Below are 26839 nucleotides of genomic sequence, written 5' to 3'. Positions count from 1 at the left end.
TGCTGGCACGTAGTGGAGCTGAGTGCCCTGTGGTTTTCATCCCGCTGGCCAGGCCAAGCAGCCTGTAACATACTGACACTGCCACTGCAGCTCAACTCAACAGGGCTGGGGAGGGGAGGCTTTGAGCTGGTTACTGCCACTGCAGCTCAACAGGGCTGGGGAGGGGAGGCTTTGAGCTGGTTACTGCTGCTGCAGCTCAACTCAACAGGGCTGGGGAGGGGAGGCTTTGAGCTGGTTACTGCTGCTGCAGCTCAACTCAACAGGGCTGGGGAGGGGAGGCTTTGAGCTGGTTACTGCCACTGCAGCTCAACAGGGCTGGGGAGGGGAGGCTTTGAGCTGGTTACTGCTGCTGCAGCTCAACTCAACAGGGCTGGGGAGGGGAGGCTTTGAGCTGGTTACTGCTGCTGCAGCTCAACTCAACAGGGCTGGGGAGGGGAGGCTTTGAGCTGGTTACAGAGAGTTTCTCTCTCAGCTTTTTCTCTCGATCCCTTCCTCTGTTTCATCAATCTTTTTCCCTGTCGTTTTCTCTCTGTCCCTCTGTTGAATTATTCTCTCTCTCCCTCTTTCTCTAGCTGTCTTGTGATTTAGACGTCTCTCTCATTCTCTCGCTCTGCTTCTCTTTCTTCCTCTACCCTTTTCATCCCCTCTCTGCCCCCCACTCTCACATTCTTTCTCTCCACCCCTCTCTATCCCAACGATGTATTGTTTGACTATTATCCCCGGCCCCCTCACCTTTGACTTTGAACTTTATTAGTCTTCCTGATCGGGCACAGTGACTAGTCTTCCTGATCGGGCACAGTGACAGACGCAGCCCTGCCTGTCTGTCAGTCACATTCACACGACCTCAACTGTCTATCTGGTCACCTCACTGTGGCTGTTAAACCAGAGACAGAATATGACTCATTGGAAGCTCGATGTTCGAGAAACACACACACACACCAAACGCCAACGCCTGATGTGTGTGTTCGTGCTTGTATATGTGACTGTTTGATTGTGCACAGAGCTGCTGTGGTGATTATGCATTGCGGTGGAACATTAGAAATTTAGCATTGTGGTTTTCTAGGGCCGTAGAGTGGAGAGTCCCTGGTGGGATGTCCCTAACAGCACAGCACACTGGTATTAGGTTATGCAGCTGTTGACTGGGAGAGATGACTGTTGTTCGGTTTCACTCCCTGTGTGTGTGGGTGGGTACTGGCTTGGCAGGTGTCTGATTGCGCACACACAAACATGCAAGCACATACAAACATTAACAAGATATTGAGAACTGGACTGTATGTGTGTTTTGTGTGTTTCTGCTACAACAAATCTACTTTAAAGTGTGTTTAGTATCTTTATGTCATATTTTGCGAGTGTGTGTGTGTTTACATGTGTTGGGTTGGCACCGCGTCTCCCGTCTCAGTTTCGAGAGAGAGAGAGAGAGAGAGAGAGAGAGAGAGAGAGAGAGAGAGAGAGAGAGAGAGAGAGAGAGAGAGAGAGAGAGAGAGAGAGAGAGAGAGAGAGATACACACCCCATAATGACAGGTGTGCCGAGCTTGTAGCGTCATACCCAAGAAGACTTGAGGATGTAATTGAGAAGTACCGAGTAAAGGGTCTGAATACTTTAAGAATATTTACATTTGCAAAAAAAAAAAACTTTTTGTTTTGTCATTATGGGGTGTGTAGATTGATGAAGGAAAGAAACAATTACATCAATTTTAGAATAAGGCTGTAATGTAACAAAATGTGGAAAAATTTAAGGGGTCTGAATACTTTCTGAATGCGCTGTACACTACACTGCCTAAATACTCTGTTTTGTCATTATTTTATGAACGTAATTGTAACCAGGCCCTGATGTCTTCTCCCCCCCTTTCTCCCTCCCCTTCTTCCCCCTCCCCTCCCTCCAGACACCTTCCAGTACCTGCTCTCCTTCTCCCAGGGCCACCTATCCTCCCTGCTAGAGGACACATACTCGCCCCTCTCCCGGGAGGCCCTCCCCCATGTCAACGCCCTGTTCTCCTCCCTCTCCCTCTACATCCGCGGACACAACCTCTCCCTCGAAGCTGCCGTGGCCCGTTTCCACGACAACCTCTTCCCGCTCGTCTACGGGCGCCTGGTCAACCCGGGCGTGGGCGTCCAGGGTGGTTTGTCCGGCGAGCGGGGCGAGTGTCTCCGCGCCACACGGCAGGACGTCAACCCATTCGGCCCTCACCCCGAAATGCTCGCTCAGGAATTGGGGCGCACCCTGGGCGCCGGGCGAGCCTTATCCCTGGCCCTCGCCGAGGGCACCGAGGTCATGAACGCCACCGAACACGTTTCCTTCACCAAAGAGTGTTTACGTGGCTTGACCAAGATGCAGTACTGCTCGCACTGCCGTGGGCTGACGCTGATCAAGCCGTGCGTGGGCTACTGCCTGAACGTGATGCGCGGGTGCTTGGCGAGCGTGGCCGAGCTGGACGGGCCGTGGCGGCGGTATGTGGTGGCTCTGGAGGAGCTGACCAATGCTGTGGCCGGACAACACAGCCTGGAACTGGCCCTGCTTGGAGTCAGGGGGCGCGTGAATGAGGCCATACTACACGCTCAGCTCCATGGGCCCACGCTGACCGCTACGGTGAGTAGAAGCACACACCCCCGACGGTGTTAGCTGAGTGGTTTTACGTGAATGAGGCTAGGTGGGATGGAAGCGAAGCCCTTCCGTTTCTCTCGAGGTCACGCGAGATAAACTTCCGTATTCAACGTTTGTCCAGGTCCCAAGGATCGCGGGTTCAATCCCGGTGCTCGGCACTCGTTTTCATTTGTTCTGTTTGAACTTTATCCCAAACCTTAACCCTTATCCTTAAACAGTTGGAATGGTTGCCTAAACGTAACTGTGGTGTTTTAATGCTTAACAGTGAAGTTTTCTTCCGTTTTAACAACCTTGACCCTTACCTACTTTCCCTTTACCGTAGCCGCTTATCCCTCCCATGGACAAACGTTGCATAAAGAAGTGAGTCCGGGAGATCTTGTTGCTATAACACCATTCATATGTCCAGTCTGTCTCTGGCTGCACCCTCAGGAGCAGAACCACCAGACGACCAGACTGGCTTTCTATGGTCTGAATACCACACTGCTCCAACAACCTTTACTGGGAACTTTTACTGTCTGACTACTGGCTTTACTGGGTCTCATATGGAGTTACATTTAGTTATACACTGAACTCTCTGTCTCTCTCTGTCTCTCTCTCGCTCCCTTCCTCTTTCTCTTCGCCTCACTGAGTTTCTATGGAGGGTGTTAGCCAACAGCTATAGTCTGTTGTGATGTGGTGTATTGGGAGTCTGGGGTTGCAGTAGGGAGAGACTGCGATTCAGACGGAGCATATGATCCTGTCTGGCTCTGACATGAACTACAGATATCTTGACTGAACTAGCGGAGAGGAAGGAAACTGGCAGAGAGAAAGAGCTGAGGTCCTTGAACTGGACATGCTGGGTTGCCTCTGTCTAAATTGCCCCCAGAGAGAGAGTGAAGTGGGTGAGTTGCCAGGTTTAGAGGCAGGGTCCGTCCAAGTATGCAGACCCAGAACCCGGGGTCTGGCTGCCTGCTTGGTATTCATGAGGCAACACATCCATGCACTCACACACACACACACACACAGCCCAGCGAAGGGACAAATTGTTTCTGGCAAAGTGGCATGCCCCAAATGGGGACAATGACTTTGGGTCCTCGGCTCTATACACACGCACAAGATACACGCGCATGCTCTATATGCACATGTACACACACACACACACACACACACACACACACACATACACACACACACACACACACACACACACACACACACACACACACACACACACACACACACACACACACACACACACACACACACACACACACACACACACACACACACACACACACACACACACACACACACACACACACACACACACACACACACACACACACACACACACACACACACACACACACACACACACACACACACACACACACACACACACACACACACACACACACACACACACACACACACACACACACACACACACACACACACACACACACACACACACACACATACACACACAGTGGACACAGACACAATCACTCACTCCTCTCACACACACTATGTTCCTACGTACAGTGGGGACCCAGGGCGTGTGGAACTGTAAGGGTAGCACAGAGCTCTGGCCTGTATAAAGGACTGTCCCGTGTCTTTATAGAACACAACTATAAAGACCCAAACCACACGACTACCTTTTAAACCCCACCTCCCCTCCCCCCTCCCACTATTCAATATCACCCCCATCTCTCTATCCCTTCTTCTAAACATTCCTCTGTTCACCTCTATTCATTTTGCAGTGAAAAGCAAAACAATTACAACGTTGTGTACAGGGGTTTCTGGAAGATTCACTCTTGTTTTTCTTTTCCCTCACATATGTTTCCTGAGTCATTCGTACTGTAGACTGGACTGTAGACTGTACTGTAGACTGGACTGTAGACTGGACTGTAGACTGGACTGTAGACTGGACTGTAGACTGGACTGTAGACTGGACTGTAGACTGTAGACTGTACTGTAGACTGTACTGTAGACTGTACTGTAGACTGTACTGTAGACTGTACTGTAGACTGGACTGTAGACTGGACTGTAGACTGGACTGTAGACTGTACTGTAGACTGTACTGTAGACTGTACTGTAGACTGTACTGTAGACTGGACTGTAGACATGTACTGTAGACTGTACTGTAGACTGGACTGTAGACATGTACTGTAGACATGTACTGTAGACTGTACTGTAGAATGTACTGTAGACATGTACTGTAGACATGTACTGTAGACGTGTACTGTAGACTGGACTGTAGACTGTACTGTAGACTGTACTGTAGACGTGTACTGTAGACTGGACTGTAGACTGTACTGTAGACTGTACTGTAGACGTGTACTGTAGACTGTACTGTAGACGTGTACTGTAGACTATACTGTAGGCTGTACTGTAGACTGGACTGTAGGCTGTACTGTAGACGTGTACTGTAGACTGTACTATAGACTGTACTGTAGACTGTACTGTAGACTGTACTGTAGACGTGTACTGTAGACTGTACTGTAGACTATACTGTAGGCTGTACTGTAGACTGTACTGTAGACTGTACTGTAGACTGTACTGTAGACTGTACTGTAGACTGTACTGTAGACTGTACTGTAGACTGTACTGTAGACGTGTACTGTAGACTGTACTATAGACTGTACTGTAGACGTGTACTGTAGACTGTACTATAGACTGTACTGTAGACTATACTGTAGACTGTACTATAGACTGTACTGTAGACTATACTGTAGACTGTACTGTAGACATGTACCGTAAATGTGTACTGTAGACTGTACTCTAGACTGTACTGTCGACGTACCAGTAGCTAAGTCTCTGGGATTTCTGCCGACTTGTGTGTTATGTAGAGTTGTTATTAAATTAATTATTGTGATGCTGTGGTTTTACACTGGGAAGTTATCCCAAACTGTTTAGTAGTTGACTCACACACCACAGGCTCTCTCTCTCTCTTGCTCTTTCTCTCTCTAATTTCTCTCTTCTCTCTCCTCTCTCTCTCTCTCCCTCTCTCTCTGTCTTTCAGCTTTCTCTTCTCCCTCTGTTCTCTCTTCTCTCTCTGCACTTGCTCTCTCTCTCTCTATCTCTCTGCTCTCTCACTCTCCCCTTTCTCTCTCTCTCTCTAATCTCTCTCTGCTCTCTCTTCTCTCTCTCCCCTCTGACAATTCAATTCAATTCAATTTGCTTTATTGGCATGACGATGACGTAGCAATGTACATATTGCCAAAGCTTACTTTGGATATGAAAATAATAAGAATCAAATTTGTCAACGGGACAACAATAACCAAGGGTCAAAATAACCAACACATTGAACAACAACAATAAGCATACAGTAGAGGACATGTGCAGGTTGATTGTTCTGTCAGACACTGTCCCTCAACTTATGGCAGGCAGCAATGTAGTGTGCTGCCAACCCACAGCTCTCTTATCAGAGAGGTCTTTGAAACCTTGAATAAGGGTTTGACATTTGGGGAAATGACACTCTCTATAATTGTTTTATATTTTTTACATTTTGTCAGGAAATGCAGCTCTGTCTCAGGTTCTGCTGTTGTGCAGTGGTTGTGCAGCCTTTCCTCTGCAGGGAGACAGGTTTTCCTGTGTCTACCCTTCCCCTCTCTGTCTCTCTCTCTCTCTAATCTCTCTCTCTCTCTCTCTCTCTCTCTCTGTTATCCCCTCTCTTCTCTCTCTCTCTCTCTCTCTCTCTCTCTCTCTCTCTCTCTCTCTCTCTCTCTCTCTCTCTCTCTCTCTCTCTCTCTCTCTCTCTCTCTTCTCTCTCTTCTCTCTCTTCTCTCTCTTCTCTCTCTTCTCTCTTCCCTCTCTCCTCTCTGATCTCTCCCTGTCTTCTCTCTCTCTCTCTCTCTCTCTCTCTCTCTCTCTCTCTCTCTCTCTCTCTCTCTCTCTCTCTTCCCTCTCTCCTCTCTCTGCTCTCTCTCTTCCCTCTCTCCTCTCTGATCTCTCCCCTGTATGTTCTCTCTCTCTCTCTCTCTCTCTCTCTCTCTCTCTCTCTCTCTCTCCTCTCTCTGCTCTCTCTCTCTGCTCTCTCCTCTCTGATCTCTCCTCTCTCTGCTCTCTCTCCGCTCTCTCTCTCTGCTCTCCCCTCTCTTCTCTCTCTTCTCTCTCTCTGCTCTCCGCTCTCTCTCTCTGCTCTCCTCTCTCTTCTCTCTCTCCTCTCTCTGCTCTCTCTCCGCTCTCTCTCTCTCTGATCTCTCCCCTCTCTTCTCTCTCTCCTCTCTCTGCTCTCTCTCCGCTCTCTTCCCTCTCTCCTCTCTCTGCTCTCTCTCCGCTCTCTCTCTCTCTGATCTCTCTCCTCTCTTCTCTCTCTCTCTCTCTCTCTCTCTCTCCTCTCTCTCTCTGCTCTCCCCTCTCTTCACTCCCTCCTCTCTCTCTCTCTGCTCTCCGCTCTCTCTCTCTGCTCTCCGCTGTCTCTCTCTGCTCTCCCCTCTTCTCTCTCTCCTCTCTCTGCTCTCTCTCCGCCCTCTCTCTGCTCTCCCCTCTCTTCTCTCTCTCCTTTCTCTGCTCTCTCCTCTCTGATCTCTCCCCTGTCTGTTCTCTCTCTGCTCTCTCCCCTCTCTTCTCTCTCTCTCCCCTCTCTGTTGTCGGGATACTTTTTTTACACATTCCCTCTCTTATTGAGACTGGGGAGATGAGGAAGTGACCTTTCTGGTCCCCACAAGGATAGTAAAACTGCCACCCTCCCATCCACTCAATTTATATCTTCTCCAAAATATGACAGACAGGCATCCTGGTCCTCTCCCCATCCACCCACACAGCCCCACACTTATTTTAGACTATAAAGATGACCCCCTAGCATAGTGAATAGAATCCCTCTCCTAGTCCCACTGGCCATAGTTTCCATTATCTTCAGTCCCAGCAGTATGCTGTTAGCATTCCACCATAAGACAGTAATGACAAGACAGGCTAAAACCATGGGGGAGAAGGTAGACAACCACATTACATTGGCTGGCTTCATCCACACCACAGTTATTGATCTTTCTTATGTGTGTGTGTGTGTGTGTGTGTGCCTGCGTGTGGAGGGGTGTGTGTGTGTGTGTGTGGGGGGGGGGGGTAAATTTAAATTGCCTCTAGACTGTGGTTTCTCCCTCTAGTGGTTGAGATGAGGATTTGGGAGGGTGAGATGTTTCTAGATCTGTCTGACCTGAGAGCCTATTTATGTCTCTGTTTGGTTTGTTCAGGGTGTGATTTGGGTGGGCATTCTATGTTTTGTATTTCTTTGCGTTTGGCCGAGTGTGGTTCCCAATCAGAGGCAGCTGTCTATCGTTGTCTCCGATTGGGAATCATACTTAGGTAGCCTTTTTTCCCACCTATGTTGTGGGATCTTGTTCTTGTATTGTTGCTGTTGAGCCCTACAAGGCTGTACGTATTGTTAGTTTTCTCGTTCTTGTTTTTCCTGGTTTTCATGAAAGAATACGAGTAACCTACCTCACGCTCGAACGACGGACGTTACACTTAAGGACAACTCGACCTCTTTTTCACCTTGGCAGGGAGCCGATCCCCGTCAACGATTGCCTGCTAACTCAGCAAGACTGATCTTCATTAGCTGATGATGTTGCTCTCTGACACACGGAACATTCCTCTCCTCCAATCAGCCCCCCACTCCTCTCTGTCTCTCTTTCCAGGTCTTCATAATGTGCTGATAGCAGCATTACCCCTGAGCAACACAAGCATTCTTCTCACACACACACACACACACACACACACACACACACACACACCATGGAAACACAGTGTAATTGTCAACCATCATAGCTCCACTATTACTTTATAGTCCAAGTATCCATGACTGGGATCGCAGGGATTTCACAATTCGTATATCATTTTCACAAATGGCATAATTTCTCAAATGCTGTTTTTAATGTCAGACAGGCACTATGATACGGCTAATAGTCATCAAGGTGTAAGCAGCCCTAAAAGGATTGGACGCTGTACTCAGTTGAAATAGCAGACAGCAGCCACTGGGAGAGTAGATGCCAACCTGTCCTAACCCCAAGTCACATCCTTGTCATTACATGACCCTTTCCCTTCATTTCCCTCTGTCTCCTCTCCAACGCCCTGTGGCTTCATCTGGTGCCCACTAGACTGGCATGCCAACATACAATCCCCACCGTCCTCAAAAAGGAGCCAACTGAACAACCGTTAGTGTGCTTCTGGCATTGTTTTAATGTTGATAGGCCTATTGCTTTAGTATTGCAGTTCATTCATGGGATTTTGAGTGCAGTGGGTACATCCTGGTTGTGTGTGAGCCTCAGATACAGGATCACACACAGCGGCATGATGAACTCAATTGACCTCCCTCTCTTTCCCTCCCCCCTCTCTCTTTCGCTCCCCTCCCAACTCTCTCTCTCTCTCTCTCTCTCTGTGTCTCTCTCTGTGTCTCTCTCTGTGTGTCTCTCTGTGTCTCTCTCTGTGTCTCTGTCTCTCTCTGTGTCTCTCTCTGTGTCTCTGTCTCTGTCTCTCTCTCTGTCTCTGTCTCTCTCTCTGTGTCTCTCTCTGTGTCTCTCTCTGTGTCTCTCTCGGTCTCTCTCTGTGTTTCTCTGTGTCTCTCTGTCTCTGTCTCTGTCTCTGTGTCTCTGTCTCTCTCTCTCTCTCTCTCTCTCTCTCTCTCTCTCTCTTTCTCTCTTGTCTCTCGGTCTCTGTCTCTCTCTCTGTCTCTCTCTCTCTCTCGGTCTCTGTCTCTGTCTCTCTCTCTCTCTCTCTTGTCTCTCTCTCTCTCTCTCCCGGTCTCTGTCTCTCTCTCTTTCGGTCTCTGTCTCTCTGTCATTAAGTGCATCCCATCCTCTGAGAACCTCTGCCATGTGTATAGTTGAGGCCAGATATGTTTACAGTCGTGGGATTGGATGACAATCCACACAACAACAAACTCCAAAGCAACATCCGTATTTTAAAAAATTTAAATTTAAAAAATGTAAAATATCATTTTGAAAATCACATGTGAATAATTGAATGATTACAGGTTTACAGCGGAGAAAAACAGTGTCCCTTCAAGTTGTGACAAAGTTGGAGCTAGAGACTAAGACAGTTAAAGTTAGAGACTAAGACAGTCCACTGTAGTATATGAGGGGCTGTCTTAGTCTCTCATCCTGTTTAATTAGCCCTGACATCACTTGGTATGCAATAAGAAGAGAGACAGGGATAGATACAGAACGGGAGCGAGAGGAGGAAGTGGAGAGGGAGACATGGACAGATGTAGAAAGTGAGAGACAGAGAGGAGGAAGAAGAGCGGGAGAGAAGTCACGAGTGTTGGTTGTGGCAAGAGAGATGGGGAAAGCGGGTAAAGATGGAACAGAAAGCTGTCTCCTAGGAGAAGTGTGTGGAGACATCCAGGCCACAGGCCCGAATGGAGGAAACCCCAAGGGGTCATTTGGGGTTGCGGGCTGTACTCTACATGTACCATTCTTAGTCCATCATGGCCTCTTTCTTTCCAGTAAATCACATTTGGGAGCATATCAGACATTATTTTCTCGTGCTCTTCCATGCCATACACTTCAGTCTGATGATGTACACCTACCTATACAACGCCTTGAGACGTTGTGTCACAGGCCTACACACAATAACCCATCAAGTCAAAGTGGAATTATGTTTAAAAAAAAATGCCGTACATCAGTATATGTTGTAGAAGGATCAAAGGTGTGGGGTTTCCACCAAGACCAATAACCGAACACGCACAAGGAGCACAATTACAATGCAAATTAGGAATTTTATTAGGGATATTTGCAACGGGGTAATTGTACAGATAATTCTCTCGCTTCTTACACTCTTTGTGCAGCCCGCTTCCTCTTCTATCCCCAAGCACTCAATGGCTTAATGATCCAGCGGCTTGCCTCGTTGTGGCAGGAAGTCCATACAAGACTCTGGGGTGGAGCCAGCGGGCTGCAAGATATCTTCCTTCAATCACCACTCCCCTCTCTGCCAGCTGCCACAATATCAACAAAACGTTTAAAGCTCAAATGTTTTGAGTCAGTAAGTATAGTGTACACGGTGGACGTGTCATAATACCCATAAAACCTAGCGGTCAAACACAGGGAAAGGGTTCCAATGGTTTTTTCCACCATTCAGTTTTCCCTTAGGGGATTTTAGAAACACTTTAAATAAGAGTTGTGTTTTGTGTGACGTTTTAATAACCGTGTAAATATATTTATAGGACAAGGTGACTTTTATCAATATATTTAGCTCCATTTACTCTCAGATAAATAAATCAAATGCTAGTTAGCATCAATGTAGACTACAAATCCCTGCAGGCCCCTGCATGTCATCTTCAGCTGACACCTTTGATAACAGGTATTGTGTACATTTGATATATACAGATTCAACCGCAAAGAACAGGGAGGTTTTCCAATACCTCTCAAAGAAGGGCACCTATTGGTAAAAAAAAGCAGACATTGAATATCCCTTTGAGTCATTAATTACACGTTGGATGGTATATCAATACCCCAATTACTACAAAGATACAGGCATCCTTCCTAACTCAGGCATCCTTCCTAACTCAGGCATCCTTCCTAACTCAGGCATCCTTCCTAACTCAGGCATCCTTCCTAACCTCTAACTTGCCGGAGAGGGAAAAAAACGCTCAGGGATTTCACCATGAAGCCAACGGGGACTTTAAAACAGTAAAAGAGTTGAATGGCTGTGAGAGGAGATAACTGAGGATGGATCAATAACATTGTAGTTCATTCATAATACTAACTGTACAGACTAAAAAATATTCCAAAACATACATCCTTTTTGCAAATAAGGCACTAAAGTAAAACTGGCAAAAATGTGGCAAAGAAAATAACTTTATGTCCTGAATACAAAGTGTTATGTTTGGGGCAAATCCAATACAACACATTACTGAGTACCACTCTTCTTATTTTCAAGCATGGCAGAGGCTGCATCATGTTATGGGTATGCTTGTCATCGGCATGGAGTGGGGAGTTTAGGATTAAAAGAAACGGAATGGAGCTAAGCACAGGCAAAATCCTAGAGGAAAACTGGGAGCCAAATTCACCTTTCAGCAGGACAATATCCTAAATACAAGGCCAAATCTACGCTGGAGTTGTTTACAAAGATGACATTGAATGTTCCTGAGTGGCCTAGTTACAGTTTTAACTTAAATCGTCTTGAAAACATATGGCAAAGAATTGAAAATAGCTGTCTAGCAATGATCAACAACTAACTTGACAGAGCTTGAGGAATTGTAATAACGTGCCAATATGGTACAATCCAGGCAGGCAAAGCTCTTAGAGATTTACCCAGAAAGATTCACAACTTGTATTGCTGCCAAAGGTGATTCTAACATGTATTGACTCAGGGATGTCAATCAATGTGCAACAATTTCTATAAAAATGTTTTCACTTTGTAATTATGGGGTATTGTATGTAGATGGGTGGCAGAAAATACAGTATATTTAATACATTTTGAATTCAGGCTGTAGCACAACAAAATGTAGAATAAGTCAAGGGGTATGATGACTACATCAATGGTCTGGAAGAGGGAATGGCAATCATACATCTTCCACCTGTATTGTAATAGCGTATTATATTTTACAGTATTATATTGTACTTATGCATGGAAGTGGTCCTGTACATGGCTCAGTTCATAAGAGCATGGTGTTAGCAACAGCGGAGTTGTGGGTTTGATTACCACTGTGGTCACATACCAAAAAGTGGGGACTGTTGGCACTTTGGATAAAATTGTCTGCTACGTAAAATGGCATATATTTTGGTATTACAATACTGTATTGGTCGATGCAATTTTAGTAACGGAGTGTAAAAACACCCCAGCAACTTCATTTTGGATGTTTACTGCATAGGGATATATTTCTTTCTTGTTTTGGACTTTCTGGAATATCGTATTTGTATTGTATTGATATTGTATTACTGCACTGGAGGAGCTAGAAACACAAGAGGTTCACGTTCTGTGACATCTGTGTACGTGACCAATAAACATTGATTTGTTACATACAGTACATTTCTGTTCTTGTCAATATCAGATATTTTTTTAAACGTACTGTGAAGTGAAGTCATAATAGTCATCATCATAGTAGTACATTCGAGTATATATTATACTTTTTATGTTTCTACTTTACAGACATACACATCTGAGTGGGAACTTGCCCCCTATGTGCCCCCTATGTGCCCCTGTGACCCCTAAGTGTTACCAGTTTGGAGTTTAGAAAATTCACCACATACTTGTGAAAATAGTCCCAAAGTGGTTGTTAAAATAACTATATTGAGAAGATGTCATTATATTATGTTTGGTGACGAGAAACCAATGTACTAATTATATTTCACAGTAAACATATATTTTGGGTCAATGCGCAATGAAAGATTTTGAATGGAAGACTGGCTGGGTTACAAGTGTTACTTACCAGTTTGGAGTTTTGTACAAAGAGTTTTGAAAATTCAACGCTTGGTTTTCATTTGAGTTTACGTCCAGTTTCTTTCAGCAGCATTTGATGTATGTATGTAGTTACACCACATTGGTTTGGCCTGTAAATGTCATTATGCAAGTGTGTTCTGTAATTCTGTGCCCGATAGACTATTGTTAAAAAGGTAATTTAGCAAATGGTTTTTATCCCATGTGAAATACAGTAAGCACATATTCATATTCAACCCTGATATTAGCAACAAATGATCCAACCAACTGAACCATTGGATGCAGGAAAACTGTCCCTCCTTTGAACCAGCAACCTAAGGATTGATGTTGTATCAGCTACAGTCCACCACTCTACCAACTGAGACAGGTGAGGAACATAGCTCAGAGGTGTATGTGAAAGAGTATGTTCTTGTGTCCCAATCAAAAGTAGATGGCTGTGATTCCTACCATGAAGCCTTGAAAACATCTACCAAAGCTTGAGGATAAGGTTCTCTCCTTCCTTCGAGAGATTCTCTCCTTCACCTACAGTCCTCTGCTCTACCAACGGAGCAATCAAAGGGGTGTTTGTGTGACTTTGTGTTTACAATCAGCATGATTGACTGTGAGCGTAGAGTTGTGAGTGGCATGTGGACTTTGGCTGACCTGGTACAGATGGGTGTTCTCATGGTTGAACACACTGGCAGTGGATGCATGGATACGGTGTGCGTGTGTATCCGTGCATGAGTGTGACATCCTTCCAGAATGCAAAACAGCCGTAGACAATAGGGGGCCAAACTGTCCGGAGAGCAGTGCATTTGGGGTGGAGAGAGGGGGCTGCACTGTGATTCCTGCCATGAGACCATCAGAAAGTCAGTTAAAAGCTGGAGGCTGTTTCCTCCTTTGAGACAGATTTGAATCAGCAGCCTAATGATCTCTGTTTTCCCACCTTCAGTTCTCCACTCTACCAACTGAGCTATCAAAGGGGTGATGGTGCGGGTAGTCAAGAAAGTGAGCTGTGAGTCGACAATAGGGGGCAATCACTAGTGGACCATGGAGCCAAACTGTCCAGACATCCCCACCCAAAACTGAACAATGGATTACAGTTTCCCCTGGTGCATAGACTACTTTCAGGGTGAGGAACCATCTAACGTCATGTTGTGAAATACATTACGTCCCCTTTAATGTGCTCTGGTCGGTCAGGCTGAAATGGTACATATAATTCAAAATGAACAAGATCCAGAAAAGAGATAGATTTGAACCAGTGACCTAAGGAACTCTGCTTTTGTAACTACAGTCTGCCGCTCTACCAATTGAGCTATCGAAGGGAGTTGGTCATCAGAAAAAAGGAAAGAGTCAATAGTATTATGTGTGCGTTGGGAGTGAACCATTGGCAGTAGACAATAGGGGCCCAAACACCCCCCACCCCTTCACCGAATGCAGTGTGTTGGGGTTGAAAGGGGGCTAGAGTTTAGATTTTTGGCCCGAACCCAGCTGGACCTGTCGGCCCAACAGGGCTTAACATCCTTAGGCTATGGGCCAGTCGGGCTTCAATTTCCCAAAAAACAGCCATTCGATGCAGGAAAAAGTCTCCTCCTTGGCTCAGATGCGCTGCTGAGGGATGATGTTCCTGTGTGTCCAATTCAAAGATGGCTGGATGCGATTAATGCAGTGAGGCCATGGAAAAAGTATCCTCCTTCAAACCAGCAACATAAAGATCCCTGCTCTTGCGCCTACAGTCCTCCACTCTATCAACTGAGCTCTCGAAAGGGTGTTTGTTACTGTGCATTTAGAGTTAGCAGTATTGGCCTTCCTCTATTGTGGAAAGGGGGTTTCCTAAACTCGGTCCTGCCCCCGTGTGCACGTTTTGGTTTGAAATATCCTCCGCTCTACCAACTGAGCTAGTTTGATAGATCAGGGGCAGAACCTACAGGTTAGGTCGAAGCAAGGGTCAGAGGTGCCTGTGTATTGGCCGTTGCGTCCAGTGTAACAATTGCCATCGAAAAGTCGACCAAAAGTAAAAACATGTCCTCCTTCGAGACAGATTTGAAGCGATCTAAGGATCTCTGCTATTTGCACCTACAGTCCTCCGCTCTACCAACTGAGCTTTCAAAGGGGTAGCTGGGCTTGAGTGATTGTGTGTTTAGAGTCAGCAGTATCGTCTGAGCTCTATTGTGAAGCTCTGTAAAAGCTGTGAGTGGCCTATGCACTGGTGCACCGTTCCCATGGTTTCACACACACTGGCAGAGGATGTGTGTGTAAGCGCACACATGGAGCGTTAACTCTGTTCAAAATGTGATGAGTGTGATAAGTGGCACTGACAGAAATGGTCGCCTCAGGTCCTTAGGAAACTATGCAGTAATTTTTTATGTATTATTTCTTACATTGTTAGAAAATCTCAAGTGTTATTACATACAGCCGGGGAGAACTATTGGATTAAAAAGTGACGTCAACTCACCAACATTACGACCAGGAATACAACTTTCCCGAAGCGGATCTTTTGTTCGGAACTCGACCCTGGACATGGGATCTTATCCCAGAGGCCGACCCAAACGACGCGGTCGCTGCAAGAGAGGCAGACAGAGCGGCCTACTGGTCAGACTTAGAAGGCGAGCACACTATCCACCGCTTCCGAGCATATTACTCGCCAATGTTTTCTTCACGCATCGCGCCGACAGAAGCAAACATCTCTCTGGTAAGAAGAAGGGCCTTCTGATCAACGACTCATGGTGTAATCATAACAACATACAGAATCTCAAGTCCTTTTGTTCACCTGACCTAGAATTCCTTACAATCAATTGCCGACGGCATTATCTACCAAGAGAATTCTCTTTGATTATAGTCACCGCCGTGTATATCCCCCCCAAGCAGAAACCTCGACGGCCCTGAAAGAACTTCAGTGGACTCTATGTAAACTGGAAACCACATATCCTTAGGCTACATTTATTGTAGCTGGGGATTTTAACAAAGCTAATCTGAGAACAAGGCTTTCTAAATTCTATCAGCATATCGAATGTTCGACACGAGCCGGTAGCATTCTGGACCATTGCTACTCTAACTTCCACAATGCATACAAAGCCCTCACCCACCCTCCCTTCGGCAAATCTGACCATGAGTCCATTTTGTTGCTCCCAGCATATAGACAGAAACTAAAACAGGAAACACCCATGCTTAGGTCTATCCAACGCTGGTCTGACCAATCGGATTCCACGCTTCAAGATTGCTTCGATCACATGGACTGGCATATGTTCCGGGTAGCCTCAGACAATAACATGTACTTGTACGCTGACTTGGTGAGTGAGTTTATTAGCAAGTGCATCGGTGATGTTGTACCCACTGTGACTGTTAGAACCTTCCCTAACCAGAAACCGTGGATTGATGGCAGCACTTTCAAAACTGAAAGTGTGAACCACATTAATCATGGCAAGGCGACTGGAAACATGACCGAATACAAACAGTGCAGCTATTCCCTCCGCAAGGCAATAAAACAAGCAAAGCGTCAGTATAGAGACGAAGTAGAGTCGCAATTCAACGAATCAAAACACGAGACGTATGTGGCACGGTCTACAGTCAATCACAGATTACAAAAAGAAAACCAGCCCCATCGGGGACATTGACGTCTTGGTCCCAGACAAATTAAACAACTTCTTTGCTCGCTTTGAGGACAATACAGTGCCACTGACACGGCCCACTACCAAAGCCTGTGGGCTCTCCTTCACCATGGCCAACGCGAGTAAAACATTTAAATGTGTTAACCCTCGCACGGCTGCCGGCCCAGACGGCATCCATAGCCTTGTCCTCATAGCGCAGACCAGCTGGCTGGTGTGTTTACGGACATATTCAATCAATCCGTATCCCAGTCTGCTGTGCCAACATGCTTCAAGATGACCACCATTGTTCCTGATCCCAAGAAAGTTAAGGTAACTGAACTAAATGACTATCGCCCCATAGCACTCACTTCTGTCATCATGAAGTGCTTTGAGAGACTAGTCAAGGATCATATCACATCCGCCCTACCTGATACCCTAGACCTACTTCAGTTTGCTTACCGCCCCAATAGGTCCACAGACGACGCAATCGCCATCACACTGCACACTGCCCTATCCCATCTGGACAAGATGAATACCTATGTAAGAACGCTGTTCATTGACTACAGCTCAGCATTTAACACCATAGTAACCTCTGAACTCATCACTAATCTCGAGACCCTGGATCTCGACCCCGCCCTGTGCAACTGGGTTCTGGACTTTCTGACGGGCCGCCCCCAGGTGCTGAGGGTAGGAAACAACATCTCCACCCCGCTGATCCTCAACACTGGGTCCCCAAAAGGGTGTGTTCTCAGCCCTCTCCTGTACTCCCTGTTCACCCATGACTGCATGGCCATGCACGCCTCCAACTCAATCATCAAGTTTGCAGACGACACTGCAGTGGTAGGTTTGATTACCAACAACGACGAGACGGCCTACAGGGAGGAGGTGAGGGCCTTCGAGGTGTGTTGTCAGGAAAATAACCTCACACTCAACGTCAACAAAACAAAGGAGATGATTGTGGACTTCAGGAAACAGCAGAGGGAGCACTCCCCTATCCACATCGATGGGACAGTAGTGGAGAAGGTAGTAAGTTTTAAGTTCCTAGGCGTACACATCACGGACAAACTGAATTGGTCCACCCACACAGACAGCGTCGGGAAGAAGGCGCAGCAGCGCCTCTTCAACCTCAGGAGGCTGAAGAAATTCGGCTTGTCACCAAAAGCACTCACAGATGCACAATCGAGAGCATCCTGTCGGGCTGGTACAGCAACTGCTCCGCCCACAACCATAAGGCTCTCCAGAGGGTAGTGAGGTCTGCACAACGCATCACCGGGGGCAAACTACCTGTCCTCCAGGACACCTACACCGCCCGATGTCACAGGAAGGCCATAAAGATCATCAAGGACAACAACCACCCGAGCCACTGCCTGTTCACCCCGCTATCATCCAGAAGGCGAGGTCAGTACAGGTGCATCAAAGCAGGGACCGAGAGACCTAAAAACAGCTTCTATCTCAAGGCCATCAGACTGTTTAACAGCCACCACTAACATTGAGTGGCTGCTGCCAACACTGTCAACTCCAGCCACTTTAATAATGGGAATGGATGGAAATTGATGTAAAAATATATCACTAGCCACTTCAAACAATGCTACTTAATATGATGTTTCCATACCCTACATTACTCATCTCATATGTATATGTATATCCTGTACTCTATCATCTACTGCATCTTTATGTAATACGTGTATCACTAGCCACTTTAAACTATGCCACTTTGTTTACATACCCTACATTACTCATCTCATATGTATATACTGTACTCTATACCATCTACTGCATCTTGCATATGCCGTTCTGTACCATCACTCCTTCATATATCTTTATGTACATATTCTTTATCCCTTCACACTTCTGTGTATAAGGTAGTAGTTTTGAAATGGTTTTGTTAGATTAGTCGTTGGTTATTACTGCATTGTCGGAACTAGAAGCACAAGCATTTCGCTACATTCGCATTAACATCTGCTAACCATGTGTATGTGACAAATACAATTTGATTTGATTTGAGCTATCCGAGAGGTAATTGGCTGTCCAGAATTCAAACCAGCAGTGGACAATAGGGGGCCAGACTCGCTGGACAACCCCCCCACCTACCTTCCCACTGCTACCCAGAATGCAATCGGAGAGGGAGGCTGAGAAAGTTACCCTGGCTGATCCCTAGATAAACAAACCAAGATGACAGCCTGGGACCACCACTGCTGTCTGTAAGGCAATACTCCCCTAGAGCCTGGGATGGCCTGGGACATCCTGGGATGGACTGGGATAGGTCGGACACTCTCTAGTTCATTCCCTCGCTCTCTGCTCCTCTTGTCTCAACTCTCTGGCCCCGGGGTAGACCAGGGATATATGAGATGGAGACGATACATAAACACAAGTGTGGGGGATTATAGACAGATAGATACACACGCACGCACGCACGCACGCGCGCGCAGGCAGGCAGGCAGGCAGGCAGGCAGGCAGGCAGGCAGGCAGGCAGGCAGGCAGGCAAGCATACAAATGTGAGCACACACACATATGCAGGCACACAAATGCGAACACACAGGTACAGAAGCATATACAGAACTTATAATAACACACACATGCTTTCGTCACCAATTTCATCGCCCTCTTCCCATATGTATAGAGAACCCCATAGGCTGAACAGTTTGGCATAGGGCATCAGACCATGGCATCCTATGCCATCATTCTCCAGGAAGTCACCCGAGGAATGCCTGAAATGGAATAGCTGCCATTTTAAAGATTTAACAAGGACAAACAGGTGGTTAAACACACACACGCACTCGGGCTTCCATTCCCATGCCATCACTGAGGTCAGGATTTATCGTTGCATTGTAGTCTGTGCCCTCCTTCAAGCTGTCCTCTGATTGGTCAATGGGATTATGTGGCCAATCCGGACATCATATCTAGCTTCTAATGCTATTTCTCTCCGTTTGTCCCTGTTGTGGCCTCAAACTGTCTTAATATTTATTTTCCGTATCATTTCTGTTTTTAGTGGCTTATGTTTATTCTCCCGACCATTACTTTTTCTTCTGTTTACATAGCTACATGTTTAGTTAGGCGTCCGACTGATTTGTGCCCATGTTATTGTTTTGAAATGACGACCTCAGCCCGTCTCTACAGGACACTCCACTGACAGAAACCCCTTGTCTTGATCGCCTAAACTGGGTGGTATTTATTAGGGGACACCGTGGCAAAATGTTTTGTAACGGAAAAGCAAAACGAGCATTTCTTTTTGGACAAGTTCAGGCAGTTCCTCCCCGTTTCAGTCCCTTTCCTCTCATTTTGGTGCCCAATGAACACAACCCAGGTTTTGTTGTGAAAGAGAAAGAACAGAACACACACACAAGTGTTATTGACTTTCTCTTCCAACTCATATTTTGGAGGGAACGTTTACATATTTGTCTCTACAAAACAAACTTTTCATTCTGGAGACAGGCGAGACATGGTGTATGATTCCGCCAAATTTCAACACTTACGAAAGAATGAGAAAAAAAGCTAATCCCAAAAGTTATAATAAATCACTTTGATATAAATATTTACATATATATATATTGAAAATATACACTGAGTGTACAAAACATTAGGAACACCTGCTCTTTCCATGACATAGACTGACCAGGTAAATCCAGGATAACGCTATGATCCCTTATTGATGTCACTTGTTAAATCCACTTCAATCAGTCTAGATGAAGGGAAGGAGAAAGGCTAAAGAAGGATTTTTAAGCCTTGAGACAATTGACACATACATTGTGTCTGTGTGCCATTCAGAGGGTGAATGGGCAAGACAAAAGATTTAGGTGCCTTTTGAACGGGGTATGGTAGTAGGTGCCAGGCTCATCAGTTTGTGTCAAGAACTGCAATGCTGTGTGATTCCTGTGTGTATCACGGAAATCCAGCCAACTTGACACAACTGTGGGAAGCAGTGGAGTCTACATGGGCCAGCATCCCTGTGAAACGCTTTCGACACCTTGTCGAGTCCATGCCCTGACAAATTGAGGCTGTTCTGAGGGAAAAAGGGGGTGCAACTCAATATTAGGAAGGTGTCCCGAATGTTTTGTACACTCAGTGTATGCTTTTGGTAACCAATGATAACTTCCCTTAGTGTAGTCTAGTCTGCATAGATACATGTACAGTATTGGCTGGACTGTGCCACTTTGTTCAGCTAGGAAGTGTTGCTGTGTATGAGACTGTGTATTCATCTGTCTTGTCTGTTTGGTTTAGTCTTTTAGTAGCTTGTCAAAACTCCCTCCAGTTCCCTCTGATGGTGTCTGAGACAGATCCCCAGGCTCTTGTCCCTGTCTGGTACTGCTGTTGAACAATATTGTCCAATCGTGTGTGTGTGTGTGGGCGTCAGGAGAATGCCAGTCCTGTAATAGCCATGGTTATTAATACTGGGGAGTCTGGGTACTCCTGCCCTGCCCCTCCACACACCTGCCCAGTCTGCCAGGCAAGCCAACTAGACACACAGGCCCAGTCTGCCAGGCAGGCCCAGACCTCCCAAACACTGCCCCCACATGCAACCCCAACAAGACCCTGTGGTGTATGAATGCGACCCAAACTGGTCTAGAGGGATATAATCAGTAGAAAGCGGGGGTTTGGTGTGTCTGTGTGTCTGTCTGTCTGTGTCTGTCTGTCTGTGTCTGTCTGTGTCTGTCTGTCTGTGTCTGTCTGTGTCTGTCTGTCTGTGTCTGTGTCTGTCTGTCTGTGTCTGTCTGTCTGTGTCTGGGGTTTGTCTGTGTCTGTCTGTCTGTGTCTGTCTGTCTGTGTCTGTCTGTCTGTGTCTGTCTGTGTCTGTCTGTCTGTGTCTGTCTGTGTCTGTCTGTCTGTGTCTGTGCGTGTGTTTGAGCCGTGGTGGTTGGTTTGAATCCAACATGAATTAGGATGGATTTTTATAATTCTGGAAAGACAATTCTTCCCTTTTTACATTGTTTGTTCAAACTTGGCTTATTAACAAGCGATCTGGCAGTGCGGCGACTGCAACAGAACCATGTGCTAATCAACAAGGAATTAAAAGTGTCTCCATCAGTCCACATTAGCTTCCCTCAAGTGTTCTCGCTTGGATTATTTCATAAAACAAACCGGTCACAAGTTTACAATGTACAAGAGTGCTCCAACAAATGTTTGCCTTGCAGAGCGCGTGGGGGCGGTCAGTATGTAAATTGTTTTGACATTTTAATTGTTTGAAAAACTGCATGGAATAATACAAAACAGAATACAATTTTTGCATTTTTGGCTCCTTCACCGGTGTTGGCCGTAAAATGGTTGCTACCTTGCATGTCTTGCATGTTGATTGCCCACCCGCAGCTCTATAGTCTGTGTGTGTATGGGTGTGTGCATGCCAGTGAGTGTGTGTGTGTCTCTGTGTGTGTGTATGTCTCTGTGTGTGCATGTGTGCGTGTCTGTGTGTGTGTGTGTGTGTGTGTGTGCTGTATTTTATGGGTCCAGGGTACTTCAAGGGTAATGTAATAACACAATCATCTCCCCAATGGCCCAAGTCTGCCTCTCTTTGCTGCTCCACAGCTGCTCCTGTGTGTGTATTGACTGAAAGAGAGGGGGAGAGAAAGGCGCGGGGGGGTAGACAAGGGGGGGAGAGAGAGAAGGTGGGGAGAGAGAGAGAAAGGGGGAGAGAGAGAGAGAGAGAGAGAAGGGGGAGAGTGGAGGGGAGAGAGAGAAAGATAGAGAAGAGTTGTGGAGAGGTAGACAATGTGCCAGTACCGCACTACTGTATAACGCCGTCTCTCAGTGACTCACTCCCTCACCAGAACATGGCCTGTGTCGCTCAGCAGGTCTCTGGTAGAGAGCTGCATGGTCCAGTGTTCTCAGTCAGGAATAGCCCTGCTGTTATGCAGAAACCTCCATTTCAATTGCCTTTATAGGGCACATGTGCTGACTTATATTCATAACACACACACACACGCACGCACACACGCGCGCGCGCACACACACACACAAACACGCACACACAAACACGCACACGCACGCACACACACACGCGCACACACGCACGCACGCACACGCACGCACACGCACGCACGCTCGCACACACACACTTCCTCCTAGCCCCAGAGGCTAACGCTATTTATAAGCCGCCCCATTGGCACATATGGGCTCTGACTACCTGCGGTTTTGAAGTTGTTACGCATATTTCTGCTGCTTTGGTGGTTACTCACCCCTCCATCACCCCCTCTCAACCCCTGAATATTCCTCCTTTTCCCCTCTCTGTTTGGTATGGAAGAAAGTGCATGTTTATGTTTTGTACATTCCATTGTTTAGTTTTCCAAAAGGCACACAGTGTCTGGGAGGTCTGGGCTGGCTGGTGTGAAGAAGTGTATGTGTGTGTGTGTTTGTGTGTTTGCGCCTGGAGTCACTAGCTCTCCTAAACAGGTCCCGTACCGTAGGAGTGAAGCAATGCGTAAATACTTCAGCACCGTGTCTTTGATGTCCCCGCGTCACATGCATACGGCATTAGAAAAGCCATTGCTGAAGCCCACTTAAGACGTTATTACACTTACTGTGCTCCAAGAGCAGTGACGCAAGTTTCTTCTTATGTAACAACGAGCGGAGGTATTTATAGAAGCCTATGTCAGGTGTCCGGCTTGCTTCGTCGTTTGTAAGTTACAGAGCCTTGTCATAAGGCTGTCGAGGTGTGAGATTTGCCGCACCTCATGTTGAAAGTACACATTCAGTATAGGAGATGTATGACAGGAGGCAGTAAGTTATAGCCTAGTGACATTGGGTTGTCATGACAGCGATAGAATGACCCCTCCAGACAGAGACAGACATGGTGTTGGTGCAGCTCACCATTAGACTGTCCATCTCCCTAATAGAATAACATTTAATAACACCCAAGGCTTTTAAGCCAATAAGACACCATTGATTTGGATTGTGGGGGTGGTCACTGCATGACCTGTCTGTCTCATAGAGCCATTCAGAGTTTAAATGGCCCAGTGGAGATATACTCATCGTTAACAACACACACACACGCACGCACACACGCACGCACACACACACACACACGTGTCAGTCTTGGCAATAACTCTCTTATCCTGTCCTTGTCTCCCTCCAACGTATCCGTGTCTCCATAAGCCCTATGTTCATTCTGTCCCCATCGTTCTTTCTCCAGCAAACTGGATGCAGTTTATCACAGTGCCACCCGTTTTGTTACTAAAGCACCTTATACCACCCACCACTGCGACCTGTATGCTCTAGTCGGCTGGTCCTCGCTACATATTCGTCGCCAGACTCACTGGCTCCAGGTAATCTACAAGTCCATGCTAGGTAAAGCTCCGCCTTATCTCAATTCACTGGTCACGATGGCAACACCCACCCGTAGCACGCGCTCCAGCAGGTGTATCTCACTGATCATCCCTAAAGCCAACACCTCATTTGGCCGCCTTTCCTTCCAGTTCTCTGCTGCCTGTGACTGGAACGAATTGCAAAAATCGCTGAAGTTGGAGACTTTTATCTCCCTCACCAACTTTAAACATCTGCTATCTGAGCAGCTAACCGATCGCTGCAGCTGTACATAGTCCATCGGTAAATAGCCCACCCAATTTACCTACCTCATCCCCATACTGTTTTTATTTATTTACTTTTCTGCTCTTTTGCACACCAGTATCTCTACCTGCACATGACCATCTGATAATTTATCACTCCAGTGTTAATCTGCTAAATTGTAATTATTCGCCTACCTCCTCATGCCTTTTGCACACAATGAATATAGACTCTTTTTTTTTCTCTACTGTGTTATTGACTTGTTAATTGTTTACTCCATGTGTAACTCTGTGTTGTCTGTTCACACTGCTATGCTTTATCTTGGCCAGGTCGCAGTTGTAAATGAGAACATGTTCTCAACTAGCCTGCCTGGTTAAATAAAGGTGAAATAAAATAAAAATACAAATTTGTGTGTGGTTTAGACACCATTCCCTTTATCAAGCCACTTGTTTATTTTCTGTGACACCCGCAGGTGGCAAAGGGGGTGTAGACATTGTGCCGTGTGTCAACCCCCGTGGTTTTCTCCCTCCCTCCAGGTGGACAAGGGGGTGTAGACATTGTGCCGTGTGTCAACCCCCGTGTGTTTCTCCCTCCCTCCAGGTGGACAAGGGGGTGTAGACATTGTGCCGTGTGTCAACCCCCGTGTGTTTCTCCCTCCCTCCAGGTGGACAAGGGGGTGTAGACATTGTGCCGTGTGTCAACCCCCGTGTGTTTCTCCCTCCCTCCAGGTGGACAAGGGGGTGTAGACATTGTGCCGTGTGTCAACCCCTGTGTGTTTCTCCCTCCCTCCAGGTGGACAAGGGGGTGTAGACATTGTGCCGTGTGTCAACCCCCGTGTGTTTCTCCCTCCCTCCAGGTGGACAAGGGGGTGTAGACATTGTGCCGTGTGTCAACCCCCGTGTGTTTCTCCCTCCCTCCAGGTGGACAAGGGGGTGTAGACATTGTGCCGTGTGTCAACCCCTGTGTGTTTCTCCCTCCCTCCAGGTGGACAAGGGGGTGTAGACATTGTGCCGTGTGTCAACCCCCGTGTGTTTCTCCCTCCCTCCAGGTGGACAAGGGGGTGTAGACATTGTGCCGTGTGTCAACCCCCGTGTGTTTCTCTCTCCCCGCAGGTGGACAAAGTGTGTGGTCGGTCAGCCAAGGAGCCCCGCACCAGCGTCCACCCTGACCCCGCCCCGGAGGTCACAACCTCCTCGGTGACATCATCGACCGTCCCTCCCTCCGACCCCCCCTCCATCCCCCCACCAGAACAGCTGATGGGACAACTTGCCCACCTGAGGAGGTAAGGCTGGGCCAGACAGAGCTGGGACAAAAGTTCTGTCCGGATCCGAAACACCTGGGAAATCAGATCCTTTCTTCGACATCAGATTTGCAACTTTTCGGTTTCTGGTTATCCTCGTGTGAGTCACATTCTCACTGCATGTTAAATAGGCAGAATAACCTATTGGTTTTCTGTCAAATACTTGACATGCACTTGATTTAACCCAGTGTGCTGGGATGATGGAGCAGTGCACGTTAAATCAAACACATCTACTGTTTTTGAAAGGAAAATGATAGGTACTTGATCTAAGTCTGGTGACAGATGAACATCACGTGACCGTCATAAATAAACGTAATTGTTTTTACATAATGTGATAGCCAAGGGAATTATGGACTTTGAGATTCTTGGCTCAATCGTAAATGACAATTTATTCATCTATACAGTACATATAGTATAGTGATTCTGCCACACACACACATACACACTCACACACTCACACAGACATACTGTGTGTTACACACTCCTCTCACACGGTCCGATTCCCCCTCTACCTCGTCCTTTGAGGCACCCGGTGCCCACAGCAGCTGTCAGGGCAGTGCCCACAGGGAGGGGGGAAGATTAATACTGACGGACCGCTTCCTGTTTACCCAGACTACCATAGCCCCAGCTCAGATCAGCTGCCCACCTCAATGCTATCACATAGGCACACACAGACACACAGTCACACAGTCACATATTAGGCACACATACACACACACACCCACACACAGTCACTCACACAGACACAGACACAGACACAGACACACAGACACACAGTCACATATTAGGCATTAAGGCACACACACACACACACACGCACACGCACAGGCACACACACACACACACAGTCAAATATTAGTCACTCACTCACTCACTCACTCACTCACTCACTCACTCACTCACTCACTCACTCACTCACTCACTCACTCACTCACTCACTCACTCACTCACTCACAGACACCCAGGTGTTGTTGTGCCAGTCTAGCTGACGGTCTTGCCCTGGCGCTGCCACCGTGCTCCACGCCAACAGTATCCAGCGCCCAGCCCTCTGCCAGCCTACCCACAGACCAGTGGGCAGTATCCTCATCACACACAGCAGTTTACACTGGCAGAGGCACAAGGCCAGTAGCCGCTGGAGGGAATGGAAAGGAATATGATATAGTGGAATAACAAGGGAAATTGTAGTTTAATTGTATTATGATAACACAGAATGAAGTAGAGAGGAGTGGACACTCATTTTATGACTTGTACTTTGTTTCCAGTTAGTTCCCTTAGACAGCAATCTAATTTCCAGACAGTAATCTAATTTCCAGACAGTAATCTAATTTCCAGACAGTAATCTAATTTCCAGACAGTAATCTAATTTCCAGGCAGGAATCTAATTTACAGACTACAATCTAATTTCCAGACAACAATCTAATTTCCAGACAACAATCTAATTTCCAGACAACAATCTAATTTCCAGACAACAATCTAATTTACAGACAACAATCTAATTTACAGACAACAATCTAATTTACAGACAAC

At 46.7% G+C, this 26839-nt stretch overlaps 1 protein-coding gene across 2 annotated transcripts in view; it reads left to right on the top strand.

Annotated features, from left to right (window-relative positions):
- Positions 1-26839, top strand: part of LOC118402555 (glypican-5-like) — a 210978-nt gene that overhangs the window by 62150 nt on the left and 121989 nt on the right. For both annotated transcript variants that reach the window (XM_052477055.1, XM_052477054.1), the window contains exons 3-4: positions 1884-2587; positions 25125-25294. In XM_052477055.1, coding sequence (XP_052333015.1) covers positions 1884-2587; positions 25125-25294 — 874 coding nt within the window. The remainder of the gene's footprint in view (positions 1-1883; positions 2588-25124; positions 25295-26839) is intronic.

The sequence above is a fragment of the Oncorhynchus keta genome, chromosome 23 (genome assembly GCF_023373465.1).
Source record: "Oncorhynchus keta strain PuntledgeMale-10-30-2019 chromosome 23, Oket_V2, whole genome shotgun sequence".
Taxonomy (NCBI): domain Eukaryota; kingdom Metazoa; phylum Chordata; class Actinopteri; order Salmoniformes; family Salmonidae; genus Oncorhynchus; species Oncorhynchus keta.
This window is presented reverse-complemented; position numbering and strand designations above follow the sequence as displayed.